General features: G+C 41.8%; 1 protein-coding gene across 2 annotated transcripts; it reads left to right on the plus strand.

Annotated features, from left to right (window-relative positions):
- Positions 1–3,208: 3,208 nt before the first annotated feature.
- LOC121859749 (aspartate aminotransferase-like) lies at positions 3,209–13,780 on the plus strand. Of its 2 annotated transcripts, none has more exons than XM_042356735.1 (11): positions 3,209–3,295; positions 6,076–6,194; positions 8,066–8,198; positions 8,388–8,522; positions 8,632–8,820; positions 9,250–9,289; positions 9,635–9,725; positions 10,125–10,304; positions 10,524–10,609; positions 12,236–12,389; positions 12,846–13,780. In XM_042356735.1, exons 2-11 carry the CDS (start codon positions 6,108–6,110, stop codon positions 13,059–13,061), a joined length of 1,311 nt encoding a protein of 436 aa, XP_042212669.1. In that variant the 5' UTR covers positions 3,209–3,295; positions 6,076–6,107; the 3' UTR covers positions 13,062–13,780. The 2 variants fall into 2 exon arrangements, with proteins under 2 accessions (XP_042212669.1, XP_042212670.1); XM_042356736.1 differs by having other exon boundaries at positions 9,253–9,289.
- The last annotated feature ends 1,930 nt before the right edge of the window (positions 13,781–15,710 follow it).

The raw sequence follows: 15,710 nt of genomic DNA on the forward strand, positions 1-15,710 counted from the left end.
GGCCAGACTGCAAGGTGGTAATCTGTCTTCCGTCCACCTGATTGAAATACCTGCCTCCTCCTCCTCCTCTTACTCTTCCTCCCTGCCCTTTCTTTTTCTTCTCCTTCCTTCTCCTCTTCATCCCTTCATCCTCTTCCGCCCTGCACCTGCCCTTCATCCTATTCCTCCTCCTTGCCCTTCTTTCCCATACTCATCCTTCTCCTCCTCCTCCCTTCCTTCTTCCTCCTCCTCTCCTCATATACTCTACTGTACCCTCCCCAGGTACGGCCCTTCTGTCGGCTACCACCCGGCTGTCTACGGGCCTGGTACTGTCTCTCTTGTCTCTAGAGCTCGTCAACAGCACCATGTAATGGCCCCTGTCTCATCAACAGAAGTATTATATAAATGGGTTCTTACATCTGATTTATATTCAGATTCACCCCCTGTAACTTTCCACTACCTATGAGTAAGACATGAGTTGAACACGTGAATGGTAGATTTCCCAGGAGGGAGAAGCCCATATGTCAGCATCTATGTAAGTGCGCACTAGTGAGATGCCTTAGTCAGTCACTCACACCAACTTTTATCGAACGGACGCTGATTCACGTTTATATACAATAAACGCCGTCCTCTTTCTCATTCACTCATAAATACTGGAACTTACAGTTGATCTACACTCAGGAATTATAGACATAATCCTTTTATAATAAAACAAGAAACGTCAATTGGGTTTCGTTACTAAAAGCCCAATATATATATTATATGTATTCCAACCTGGTTAGCTGGGGAATTAACCAACGTAACAACCATCAGTTATCAGGGCAGCTACTACAGTCCCCCGTCAGCCAGGAACAAGTGAGGTACTGTCTACGTGGTTGAAGTAGGTGAGGAGAGGAAGGGAGGGGAGTTACTGTCTACTTGCTGTGGGTTTATGAAGGCTGTTGATGCTGTCTCTCTCTCTCAAGCCCCAGATAATAGAGTCAGACATTCCTCACCATTACGACACACCCCTTCAGGATTTAACTGAATCAAGTAGTCTCTCTGATAACATAATGGGTGTGTGGGGGGGCAGTAACACAACCTTGAGATAACGTAATCTTTCCTAGCCCACATTGGCGAGTTAGTTGGCTTTGTGTAACCATTTTGTTGAAAGCCCTGTTACTCTTTTGCCCTCTTGCCCACTTGTCCTTTTGCCCACTTAACATTCTTACCCTCTTGCCCACTTACCCAGTTACCATCTTACCCTCTTGCCAGCTTACCCTCTTGCCCACTTACCCTCTTGCCCACTTGCCCGCTGGCCCTTCTCTAGCGTCAATTCATCCTACACCCTCACACCTATGATCTATCTATCACTCTACACTAACTTTTGGAAGTGAGAGAGAGAGAGAGAGTGAGAGAGAGAGAGGACCTAGGTAGCTCCTCCTACCACCTGTCTCACATACCACGACGCAGGTGAACGGTGTCTACCTGCCCGAAGCCTTACACCTGGGGGACAGTTTGTCTGGGCGGTGCAAGGGGCCCCGGTGGTTGAGTTTTGGGAAAGTGGGTGGAGGGTTGTGGGTGGTAGGTGGGCAGAGGGCGGTGGGTGGGGATAGGAGTTAAGTGTGCAGTAGGAGGTGGGGGATAAGCAGTGGGCGGTGGATGGGTGGGTGGGTGGGGACAGACTTCAGTGAGTAGAGGAAGGGAGAGCCAAGGCAGAGACGCATTGGTATATGTTCTACACACACACACACACACACACACACACACACACACAATCACACAATCCTATAATTAAACCCACAGGAAGTATGATAAAAGATAAGGACGCATTCAGCTCCCAACCCTCCCTTGTATCCTGCCATGTGTGTGTGTGTGTGTGTGTGTGTGTGTGTGTGTGTGTGTGTGTGTGTAAGCAATGACCACAGGTAAACAACTCACCTGTACACATCCGCCTTTCGTAATTATTATAGTACCGACGACAACATTACTTTCTCAACCTATCATGGGAGAACTGTATATGCGTCACACAGCTCCATGAATGCCTTACCTGACTGATTCTCTTGCTGTACACTATATTGCCAATGACCATAACTGATGAACTCAAGTCACTACTCATTTCTTCCGCCATAATGTAGGTCGCCATCGTTTCAGTGGCTTGTGTGTTAAACTGATGGGATTTTGCACACACACACACACACACACACACCTATATGTATAAGGAATATATACATTATACATATACTTAATACGTATCAAAATATGGAATATACATCAATACATACACTGTATTTTATTATATTTTTGTATATATTTATGGATTTCTCAATAAGTTCGAGTTAATGATGGTGTATGGGAACTTGGTCGTCTCGTTTATATTACTGAGCCTTATTCCTTCTTAAACATGTTGGGTGTTACAAAGCGCCTGCTGGGTGATTTAGGTGAGTCGTCCCCCGCCCTCCCCCATCCCCCCTCTCAACCCACGGTCACAGTGTGTAAGGTTAAGGCGTTTGAATTTTAATTTGGTCGAGAAGAAGAAGAAGAAGAAGAAGAAGAAGAAGAAGAAGAAGAAGAAGAAGAAGAAGAAGAAGAAGAAGAAGAAGAAGAAGAAGAAGAAGAAGAAGAAGAAGAAGAAGAAGAAGAAGAAGAAGAGAAACGAAGGAGAAGACGAAGAAGAAGAAGGAGAAGGAGAAGGAGAAGAAGAAGAAGAAGAAGAAGAAGAAGAAGAAGAAGAAGAAGAAGGAGAAGAAGAAGAAGAAGAAGAAGAAGAAGAAGAAGAAGAAGAAGAAGAAGAAGAAGAAGAAGAAGAGAAGACGAAGACGAAGAAGAAGAAGAAGAAGACGAAGACGAAGAAGACGAAGACGAAGAAGAAGAAGACGAAGAAGACGAAGAAGAAGAAGAAGATTACGTTAGGTTAGGTGAGGATAGATTAAGTTATGTTAGGTTAGGGCTGGTCAAGTTACATTATGCACGAAGGTATTCATTTATATGTATATTTATGCTCTACACTCTTAACTGAACACCATCATCCACTTAAGCACCTTCATTGGAATATCGCCCCTCACTCTACGTCTCTCAAGAAAATAACAATTCAGTTGTTTAAATATTTATCTACACTATTGTGACGTCAGGATATAGTAAAAAAATAAAATCAATAAATTACAATATCAAAACAACACAACAGCTGATCAGATGACAACAAAAGGATGCGCCTGACCTCCCCGCGCAGGTTTCCGAGTCCCCGCATTGATCATAGAGTACCAGCCAGTCGTAACTTGGTACTGTGGCACTTCAGACGTTCAACACCAGACTTGTGAGAGATCTATCTAACCTGGAGGTGAGTCTTGTTGGAAATAAAGTCGTATTTTTTGATGACAGGACGGCAGGATAATACACATTTATGATGGATATTTTTCGACCCTATGACCTATTTGTGTACTAAGGTTTATCCATGAGGTGTCTGTTGGTTAGGTTAATCATGCGTGTAATAGGGAAGAATTTTATGAGGGCGAGTCCAAGTGTTTTATTTTTTGGTTGACTAATAATTTATACATTGTCGTGCGTTTTGATGGAGTATGTCGTTTTTTATGAGTTTTCATTCGTTTTTGTGAGTTTTAGGACTGAACTCACAACAGTACTAATTATTGAGTCATTCGGGGAATAATTACATCTTAGACGCTTTAGGAAAATTTATCTTTTAATTGGCATAGAATTGTCTCTATATTTGGTTAATAAGAAATTGGAATATTGTCTCTATAAAAAGTTGTCATATTGGCCCTATTAAAAGTTGCCATATTATCTCGAAAAAAAAGTTGCCATATTATCTCAAAAAAAAGTTGCCATATTATCTCGAAAAAAATAGTTGCCATATTTCGCCTATAAACTGTTGATGTTTGTAGTCTCATTATTAATACGCAGGGAAGAAGAGAAGTAAACATTATTAACAGTATCTACGACTCCTTAATAGGTCCAAGTCTCAGAGTGAGATAAGAGCCTGACCCTCACCTCTACTTATTCTCAAAATGTTCTTTACTGAGTCTTCTCCTGTTCTCTCCAAGCTGTTCTGACTATCTCTATACTGTCCATTCAACCCAGCACCACCACTCGCCCTCCACCATTCAACCCCCACCACTCATCCTCCACCACTCATCCTCCACCATTCATCCTCCACCACTCAACCCCCACCACTCATCCTCCACCACTCATCCTCCACCACTCAACCCCCACCACTCAGCCCACCACCACTCCATCCCCTCCACCACTCATCCTCCACACCATCCTCCACCACTCATCCTCCACCACTCATCCTCCACCACTCATCCTCCACCACTCCACTCATCCTCCACCACTCATCCTCCATCACCATCCTCCACCACTCATCCTCCACCACTCATTCTCCACCACTCATCCTCCACCACTCATCCTCCACCACTCATCCTCCACCACTCATCCTCCACCACTCATCCTCCACCACTCATCCTCCACCACTCAACCTCCACCAACCTATACGAGGACACCAATAAAGGACCATAACTTTTACATACGAGTACATGACTCATTTACATACATGACTCTCATTTACATACATGACTCATTTACATACATGACTCATTTACATACATGACTCATTTACATACATGACTCATTTACAAACATGACTCATTTACATACATGACTCATTTACACACATGACTCATTTACATACATGACTCATTTACATACATGACTCATTTACATACATGACTCATTTACATACATGACTCATTTACAAACATGACTTTTACATACATGACTCATTTACATACATGACTCATTTACATACATGACTCATTTACATACATGACTCATTTACATACATGACTCATTTACATACATGACTCATTTACATACATGACTCATTTACAACATGACTCATTTACATACATGACTCATTTACATACATGACTCATTTACATACATGACTCTTTTACATACATGACTCTTTTACATACATGACTCTTTTACATACATGACTCATTTACATACACCCTAAACTATTATATTGTACGAAACTTTTCATGTCTCCCTTATGTTATATATCTCATCTCTCACCCTACCCCCTCTTCCCTCCCTACCCCCTAACCCCACTCCCCCTCTTCCACAACACTGTTAATACTGCCATGTAAACCTATGGTGTGTGTGTGTGTGTGTGTGTGTGTGTGTGTGTGTTGACAAGGGGGGGGGGGTTTATGAAAGCAATAAATTTATAAGATATATTAAATAATTATCCAGTATAAATTAGGTACATTTCAGGTTACATAGTGATGGTAATAGATAAGTGTTATTTCTCTTCACCTCTCAGTTCTTCTCTATGTCAATCCCCCATTTCCTCCTCCCCTTCCTTTCCATTTTCTTCTTCTTTAACTCCCCTTCCTCTCTTTCCCTTTCGCTCTCCATCTCCCCATCATCCTCTCCTCCATTTTCACACATTTTCTCTTCCCTTTACTCTATCATCCTTGTCCCCTTTCCTCGTCCCATTCTTTTCTCCTCCCCTCCTCCCTATCCCTCCCACTGTTCCTCCCTCCTAACTCCTTCCCACTTTCCTCCTTCCCTATCCCCTTTCCTCTTCCCCCCCGATGAAATACTGAAGGGATGCCAGATATAAGTTGGCACTTCTGTTGCTGACACAAACTGGCGGTCATAAGTTTACCCACTGTAGCCAACCAGGTGTTCCGGCCATTCATCTGAGAGAGAGAGAGAGAGAGAGAGAGAGAGAGAGAGAGAGAGAGAGAGAGAGAGAGAGAACGTCTATTTTCTTCTTCTCAGATGTTCTATGGACCCTTTTAGCACTGATGATAAAGACAGACTGTTTACAAATATCTAACTACAATAAAGATGTTTGTTTACGCATCGGTAATATCTAATTAACTACAGTACAATATTTACACTTATCGTTGTTTGTTTTCCTCCGAGTTCTAATATGTACTGTATGATATGTGTTTACTTTTGTTTATATTCCTTTCTATGCTGTATGTTATTGTACATTATGATGACTTCCCGATAAAGTCACCCACCCAACACTGGGCGTTGATGACTATACACTACAGCACATACTAAGAGTCGTTTATGCCTCCACAGCGACCCTCCGTTTTCTTCCACACTGAGACGAGATGAAAGAAAACGCTACACTGAAGGGTCTTGTAAGGCCAGACCTCGCTAACTCTTCAGCAGCCTCTAATCTCGCCTTCAACGAACAGGTAAGTTTGATATACAGGGCCGGATTCAGGAGTGGGCAAAGTGGGCAGCTGCCCAGGGGCCTCCACAATCTGGGGGCCTCCACATATTACAATATTTTATTTAGTTGTTTATTCATTTGGATTATTTTTATTTTCATTCTTTAAAATTCATGTTTATCTATTCCATCACGTAAAACTATGTTCAGCAAAAAGCGTGATAGAAATTAGGCTAGCTACTCCTTGAAATTCATGAATACCTGGTTTTCCTATGAACCGAATATTTTTAATGAATGCTATTGTTTGTGTTGCTAATAATATATTTAGAACTCCACAAACATATATTGATTAAAAATGAACTACATGGAATAACGAAATTGAGATTTAAAAAAAAAAAAATTATCACTTCCATTACGAATGCCATCAGGGGGCTGTGTTCTAATTTCCTCAATATAACTGCATATGGCTTCAAAATTCTCCAAAGAAGTGTTCAAATTTCAAAATTTTCCCAGGGGGCTTACAGTGCCCCCCGGAACTCCCAGATGTTTAGGCTCGCTTCACTCGCCACCCCACCCTCTTGGGTAGTTATAATGAGGGGGGCCTCCACAAAGAGGCTGCCCATGGGCCTCCACAGGTCTAAATCCGGCACTGTTGATATAACTTCAGGATATCAAAGTAATATTACAAATGCTGTGTTTTCTTTATTTTAAGATGATTTATGCTAATAAAACTCGATTCTTAACTCAAGAATATCTAAAACATGGCGAATCATTCAAACTGTGTTAATACGGGTAATAATAATAATAATAATAATAATAATAATAATAATAATAATAATAATAATAATAATAATAATTCAGTAAAGTCATAATATAAGTTAAGCATGTATAAACTATACAAGGGATCATTTATCACCAGACAGAACACAATTTTCTCACAACAAAAACAAGGAGAATCACCCAAACATAATTCAAGAATGTGGGAATTCCTCCATAACATTTAGGATATTATTGAGGTAAAGAACAAGTTACTTCTACAGAAAACCATCGTCAGGTGTCCTAGAGTATTATCAAAACGTTCTATAAAAATCGCTTCAATTATGCCTCAACTATATCGTGTGTATAATATTAAGGACATTGACTGAAGAGACGAACTTGTGTGACCACTGCAGTAACACCCCTGACCCCCAACACACACACACACAGCCGAGTAGATCACATAATGTCACGTAACATCGGATAACTTCTCTGGCTGTTACAAATTACCCAGTGATCACTCCCCCACCCCCAGTCCTGAGCTGGTTGATATCAGTGCAAGATATATTTACATTAAGTTAAATGAATTACATAAACACTCGAAACTAGTGATTACCTTAAGTGACAGTAACGGAGTTTATATTACATCATTACATCAGACTACGTACACAGTATCAAGTTAGGATATGCTACAATATAAACTGGTACTCAAGGTTTGCTGATGTGGATGGAGGTCAGGAATTAATGGTGGAGCTTGGTTGGTGAGCTCCTCCATGATCGCTGGTGTTTACTGAAGGTGTTGAGTGTTGTGTTTCTCTGGTCACGATCGTTAAGGAACTGACGATGGTAGGTCATTTGATATTCAACGGTAGCTGGTAGAATGCGCCCGCTGATAAAGGAACGTAGACTTGCGCAGGAGTAATATATAAATCAGGAGTAATTATTTATAATTCAGGTAACTATTAAATATTACTTTATCTAAATATAACCTAAATTAAATGCAACATATATGTATGAATCTTTAGCTAAATGTCTTACATTATTTCTATCGTTCTGCTACTCAACAAACTGTACTAGATTAGTAACTATCAAAATAACATAGTCCTCTTGATGATCAGTGACCAGCCTCCACCACTACAGGTCAAGGCGCTCATCAGGTCTGGGCGGAAAGTGTACCATTTCGCCTTCGGACAGTCGCCTTTCCCCATCCCTGAGTGTATGACGAAGGCGGTGCAGGAGTACGCCCACGTGCACGATTACCTGCCCATGGTTGGTGAGTACTGCTACCTGCCGGTTTGGTGTTGAAACAAGAGTCACCAAAGAGTGGAAAAAAAAATTCCTCATGAGTGAAAAAACATCCATCAGTCATTTGAGGCTTGACAGTACACACCCAAAAATTAGTAAACTCAGAAAGAAAAATATATGGATGCCTTCCTCTAACACACATTTGCTCTTACGGCAGGCATCCCCGAGCTGCGTGAGGAGCTCGTTAAGTTCCACGCCCGATACGACAACCTCAGCTTGAGTAGCGACAACTTCACGGTGGGTCCCGGCAGCAAGGAGCTCATCTTCCTCGTCATGGCCACCTTCAACGGAGGTGAGGACGTTTAGGGCACCACAACTCATCCTTAATAACTCCTTACGCTACCACAAACAGATCACCTACAGACGCTTCTGCAGATAATATCCTAATTTGCCTCCTTCAGATATCCTCCTGCCAGCACCTACGTGGACGACCTATATGGCTCAGTGTCGCCTGGCAGGGAAGGAGCCGCGGGTATTGGAGATGAAGCAGGCAAAAGGTTGGAAACTCGCGCCAGAGACACTGGAGGAGGCGGCCAGGCAGGGAGGCGATGGCTGGAAGCTCCTCGTCCTCACTAGCCCTGGCAACCCGAGTAAGTCACACAGCGTCTTATAACATTTTGGTAGACCATCTCTCCTGAAAAGACAACCAGTGAATACGGGTCTTCGCGTGATATATCTGGAGGTGTTTGTGTTGGTCGTAGTTAAGAGTCACATATGAGAGTATATTATCAGATAACAGGTACACATATAAGAAGTTACAGTGAAGTATTACAGGTATGAATTAAATGGTAACTAATTACATTTCTTCACCTTCTATTGGGTTCCCGTTCTAAGGGGCTTAACTCCTAATGGATCCCTGTCCCAATGGGTGCCTGTTTTAATAGGTCCAAATTTTAATGACTATATTTCCTCCTTGGGACACTCTTTCATCGACAAACAAGGTATAGAGACATTTATTTACTCATAACATAGATGAGAATGACACCTTAACTCAGTACCTTCGTCTTCCCTCACCCCAGCAGGCACCTGTTACACTGACGACGAGCTCGACGCCCTCAGGTAGGTGTTGTGCCCTTGTCTCTCGCTACTTTGTCTGTACTGTACGTGAAGAGTGAACCTTAACTGTGTGTGTGTGTGTTTTCTCGTATTTTTCGTTATTTTTTTAATTCTTTCACCTGGTTGTTGAAAGCGCCGTGTGTATGATATAATTTGTATAATAAGGCCTTGATAAAGTCTATTTATCAGGTGTTAACTGTGTAATGTATATGCCCTCGTTGGGTGTTCCTCAGGTGTGTATTGTGTAAATTAATGGTCACTGTACTCGTCATTTACCTGTAGAAAATCTGCCAGACAGAATGACTGTGGATACATTTCCCCTTAATAATAACTTCTGTCGTCTGGCAGCTCGGTGTGTCGGCAACAAAGAATTATTGTACTGAGCGACGAGATCTACGCTCGCCTTACCTTCAGTAGGAAACACGCCTCTATGGCAATGGTGAGTGATGTTTACACACACACACACACACACACAAACACACACAACGTTTTTCAACATTTCAGAAAAAACTCTAGCACACTGAACAGATTTTAGAGGAAATATGCTTACCATTTTATTATTAGTATTTTTTTTTTGGGGGGAGGGGAGTTAAATAAACATGATAAAACATTCAAATATCCTGTGTCTTTCACTTCACAGATCACTTATGGTCGCCTAAATGCCTTTTGCTCTTACCAAAAACATAGAAATTTAGGTAACCATTAATATAATAAATTGATATATAAAGACAAACATAGATTGAAAAATATTGACTCATAAATACTTGAATAAATAATTTTTTTTAGTAGTTAGTCTGGAGAAGCTCCCCTAACCCGCCCCTTCTTCCTGCACCTCCAGCACTACCCAGAAGGCACCATCCTCATAAGCGGCTTCAGTAAGTGGGCGTCAGCGGGTGGGTGGAGGCTCGGCTACGCCCACTTTCCACCCTCCCTCCGCCCTCTCCTGGAAGCTGTCAGAAACGCCGCCTCCCACACCTACTCCTGTGCTCCGGCGCCTATGCAATATGGTGTAGCCAAGGTGAGAGGAAGTGTGGGTGAGTAGGTGGGCGTGATGTGGAGTGGATTTGTGGGCATGTGGGCGTGTAAAGAGATGAATATATGCTTAGGATTCTCATTTATTTTCACAATGCATAATATATGGTATTCACGTCTCCTAAACATTATTATACTGTACATTAAATTCATAGTTTAGTCATAATCAAAATAAAAGAGTTACCCCTGTTTCTATTTTTATCAGGCATTAAGAGAAAACGGTAACGAGCTGGACAAGTACATGACCAACTGCGCTAAAATACTACAAGCGGCGGGAGACTACTGCCATAGGTACTGTACGCTCTGATGGTTTTATGCTACACACACACACACACACACACACACACACACACACACACACACACACACACACACACACACACACACACACACACACTAGCTGGGGAGCCCGGAGTTGCTTGAGTGTATTTTTAAAAGGCAGTTCATAACCTATGTCGGTGACTACACTATCAGCTACACTCACCTGTGGAGGCCCATGGGCAGCCTCTTTGTGGAGGCCCCCTTCATTATAACTACCCAAGAGGGTGGGGTGGCGAGTGAAGCGAGCCTAAACATCTGGGAGTTCCGGGGGGCACTGTAAGCCCCCCGGGAAAATTTTGAAATATGAACACTTCTTTGGAGAATTTTGAAGCCATATGCAGTTATATTGAGGAAATTAGAACATTGAGAATTTTTTAATTAACTGTATATTTATTGATAGTGTACAAATTCCCATCAAACACACACACACACACAAGTGAGACATGACTGGAGTCATAAACAAATAAATAAAATATTGTAATGTGTGGAGGCCCCAGGGCAGCTGCCCATTTTGCCCACTCCTGAATCCGGCCCTGCCTCCACTACACTACACTATCAGCTATACTCCTTCCACTACACTATCAGCTACACTCCTTCCACTACACTACACTATCAGCTATACTCCTTCCACTACACTATCAGCTATACTCCTTCCACTACACTATCAGCTACACTCCTTCCACTACACTACACTATCAGCTATACTCCTTCCACTACACTACACTATCAGCTATACTCCTTCCACTACACTATCAGCTATACTCCTTCCACTATACACCATCAGCTATACTCCTTCCACTACACTATCAGCTACACTCCTTCCACTACTCTAACAGCTCCCTCTCCCAATTTAGACGTGGGGGGGGCTACCAGTTCCACTTTTAGGAAGGCAGGTGCTAATTTTAGCTATTTTAAAAAATGTATCCAGATATAACAGCCAAACAACCCAACAAACAAAAACAAACAAACAAATATAGCCCTTTATATATATAATGCCCCAGATGACAATAAGATATTTAGGTAAACACTTTCTCTTAATAATGCTAAGCATGACAGCAGCTCTGTTCACACACAACATATTAAAATAAAAAACATTGCCAAAATGTTATGTGTTATATTGACTCTCTCTCTCTCTCCTTGGGACACTTTCGTCTTCTCATTGTACACTCTGCACAGTGTTCGTATACTGGAAAAATAAAATAAGAATTCACAAGCGTAAATCACCTTACCTCGCACCAGACTTTCTCTGCCTCGCTCTACTGGTTACCATGATATTAAGTGTGTTTGTCTGTCAACTCATATTGGGAATTATTTCTAAAACAAATACTTAACTAGCGGCTCTCGTAAATAGTTTTACTGCACTAAATTCCGGAGGCAATGGTTGACATTGTTTCTACAGCAATTATGTTTATGTTGTTGGTGGTGACCTTCACTGCTGGAGGGAGTCGGCCATGAAACGCCGCCGGAACTGATCCTGACTGCTGAGTAGTGAGTCAGTAAGTGAGTACCTGGCTACAGGCGGGTGTTCTTGAAGCTGTGGCCAGACCACACCCAACCGTACTTAACTGGGCTGTTCCAATTGTACCCCCCTCCCAGGGAACTCGCCAGCGTGGGTGTGGACGGCTGCAGGAGCCAGGCAGGATACTATTTCGTCCCGGACTTCGAGGTGGTGAGAGAAGGACTGAGGGCTCGAGGCCTCACCACAGGGGACCACATGACGCAGGCGATGCTGGAGGAGGCAGACGTGGCGGTAGGTGGCGTGGGTTTACTACTGCAGGAGCTGTGTGTTGTGTTGTGTTGTGATGGGCGATGGGCAGTGTGTTCTGATGGGTACTGGAGTGTGATAGTACTGATGGTGTGTCTGTTGTATGGCTAGTGGCGACGGATGGTGGTTAGTAATGTTGGGTGTTGTAAGTGTTGCTTTGTGCTTTCTTTTGGTAATGTTGGGTAGATGTGTTGAGTGGTGTTGCATGTGTGTTGTGATGTCTGTCAGGAGGTGATAATATTTGTTGACTTGCTTAAAACGTGTCTTTATTTATGTTTACAAATGTATATGTTGTTCCTGAGATAAGTGTACTGTACTGATGTGTTCATAAAGACGCACACACACACACACACACACACACACACACATACACACACACACACACACACACACACACACACACACACACACTAACCTAAGTCGCCTTCTCTTTCCATTCAGCTCATGTCCACCCACCCCTTCCTGCGACCAGCCGAGGAGCTCACTACCCGCTTCTGCTTTGTCTGTTTCGATGGCTGCAGCGCCCTCAGAGCCCTGGATGATCTGCCGTCCCCAAGTCACCATCTCTCTGACGACTTCCTCCATAAACACTGCCTCCCCATCGTCCAGGGCATCCAGAACCTGAAGGAGTGGGTGCTGAAATATCGCCAGGAATGAGAAGGAGGAGGAAGGGAAGCGAGGGTTGGTAAATGAAGGAGACAGGGAGGAGAGTGGATGGAAGAGGATGAGAAGATAAACAGAGAAGTGGAAGAAGAGAGTTGATGAACGAAGGTATGGAGAAGAAGAAGAAGAAGAATATAGCAGAATATAATTGTCTTAGAATTTACAGAGTGAAAAAATAGGCATTAAGGTATTGTTGGAATATAAACGTAAGAAACAAATGAATACGTGTCAGACCGTGAGAACACAAAGTCACTATTTGAAAGTTGTCGTGAAAATTGAAATTGCTATAACACGTAAGACATTTCAATTATATTATTTATAAGACATTGAAGACATTAATCGTATGCTGATATAAGAAATCTATTTTTCAATGTCTAGAAATTTAAATGAGTTTAATGAGTTACTTAACGAAAATAAACGAATATTTACTTAGTTTTGTGAATAGAATTTACAAAGTTACGTTAATTGATAAAATGATAAATGTAGAGTATTAAATATAAGAAAATATGATAGAATAAACATAGAATAAGAATAGTAATTATGAAGATTATTCTGTTAAATAATAGCGTTTGTTTACTGTTATGCAGGAGGGTGTACGGTCAGGTAGGGCCTCAGTCTTGATAGGTGCTAGTTCTAATTGATCCTAGTTCTAATAGGCCCCAATCCTAATAGGCCCCAATCCTAATAGGCCCCAATCCTAATAGGCCCCAATCCTAATAGGCCCAAATCCTAATAGGCCCCAACCACAGGCCCAATCCTAATAGGCCCCAATCCTAATAGGCCCCAATCCTAATGGCTCCAATCCCATTACTAGGCCCCAATCCTAATAGGCCCCAATCCCAATAGGCCCAAACTTAATAGGCCCAAATCCTATTAGGCCCAAACCCATTGAGGCCCCAATCCCATTAGGCCCTTCAATCCTAATAGGCCCAAATCCTAATAGGCCCTAACTTAATAGGCCCCATTCCTGGGTCAGGCCCCAATCCTATTAGGCCCCAATCCCCACAGGGCCCCATTCCTAACAGGCCCCAATCCTAATAGGCCCCAATCCTAATAGGCCCCAATCCTAATAGGCCCCAATCAATAGGCCCCAATCCTATTAGGGCCCCAATCCTAATAGGGCCCCAATCCTATTAGGGCCCCTGAATCCTAATAGGGCCCTCCCTAACCCTAAAGACAGAGCCACACCTGCCCAGTAACACACACTCAGGCAACACACACCAGCACACACACTCAGGCAACACTACCCAGGCAACACACACTCAGGCAACACACACTCTGTGCAACACTCACTCAGGCAACACACACACTCAGGCAACACACACTCAGGCAACACTCACTCAGGCAACACTCACTCAGGCAACACACACTCAGGCAACACACACTCAGGCAACACACACTCAGGCAACACACACTCAGGCAACACACACCCAGGCAACACTCACTCAGGCAACACTCACTCAGGCAACACTCACTCAGGCAACACACACTCAGGCAACACACACTCAGGCAACACTCACTCAGGCAACACTCACTCAGGTTACAACAGAACACAATATCTTTCTCACAGCTAAAATCACAGCAACAATTTCTTGGGAAGTTTTACAAATTATTAAGTAAAATAAACCTTGTTATCTCAATCATTTATATGTTTAGTATATAATTAAACCTGTGTCAATAACGAGTGAAATCTCCAATAATGTTTAAGGAGAGTGACTTCGTTTATTACCTAGTTCAAGGATAATAGCCTCGTTTAACATACAAGTCACTATGATTTTTCGATCTTTAAAAAACCCAAGCAAAACATCTAGCGTGATTCTTTTGTTTTATAGAGTACAAAATAGAGACAAAATGGATTGAACACCATAACCCTGATATAACAAAGGGATCTGATCCTTTATAAGAGTATAGAAAGGTTTTATATTATTTCTTATACAGTATATAATTAATCTATATATAGCATTATATTAAAAACTTATATATGCGGTATAATTAATTGTATATTTGTGTCATGTCAATATTCAGGTATCTTGTTTATTAATATATCTATTTTCATTATATAGATGTGAATTATAAATAAATTTTTAGTATTATTGTTTTGTTAATGTCCTAATTTTGTTTCATTCCTTGTTTTCTTTCATTTATTGTTGGTTTTCTTTCATTCCATCTTTGTTTTGTTTTCATTTTTCATTTTCTTTCATTTTTCACTCGTTTTCTTTCACCAATTCCCTTTTTGTTAATTACTTAAAAATAAACTAAAGATTTTCTTAATTGATGTAAATCAGAAATAATTATATTAGATTAGTAGGACACCTGTAGTACACGTAATAACAACACCTGTAGGACACGTAATAACAACACCTGTAGGACACGTAATAACAACACCTGTAGCACACGTAATAACAACACCTGTAGGACATGTAATAACAACACCTGTAGGACACGTAATAACAACACCTGTAGGACACGTAATAACAACACCTGTAGGACACGTAATATCAACACCTGTAGGACACGTAATAACAACACCTGTAGGACATGTAATAACAACACCTGTAGGACACGTAATAACAACACCTGTAGTACATGTAATAACAACACCTGTAGGACACGTAATAACAACACCTGTAGTACACGTAATAT

Source organism: Homarus americanus, unplaced genomic scaffold (assembly GCF_018991925.1).
Source record: "Homarus americanus isolate GMGI-L3 unplaced genomic scaffold, GMGI_Hamer_2.0 scaffold27231, whole genome shotgun sequence".
NCBI lineage: Eukaryota > Metazoa > Arthropoda > Malacostraca > Decapoda > Nephropidae > Homarus > Homarus americanus.

What these genes read in the sequence shown, in the direction of transcription:
- LOC121859749 (XM_042356735.1), top strand. Translation starts at nt 6,108, where the DNA reads ATGAAAGAAAACGCTACACTGAAGGGTCTTGTAAGGCCAGACCTCGCT. An exon ending in CATGGCCACCTTCAACGGAG is followed by an intron (nt 8,523 to 8,631) that starts GTGAGGACGTTT and finishes TGCCTCCTTCAG; the next exon opens with ATATCCTCCTGCCAGCACCT. An exon ending in AACACGCCTCTATGGCAATG is followed by an intron (nt 9,726 to 10,124) that starts GTGAGTGATGTT and finishes CTGCACCTCCAG; the next exon opens with CACTACCCAGAAGGCACCAT.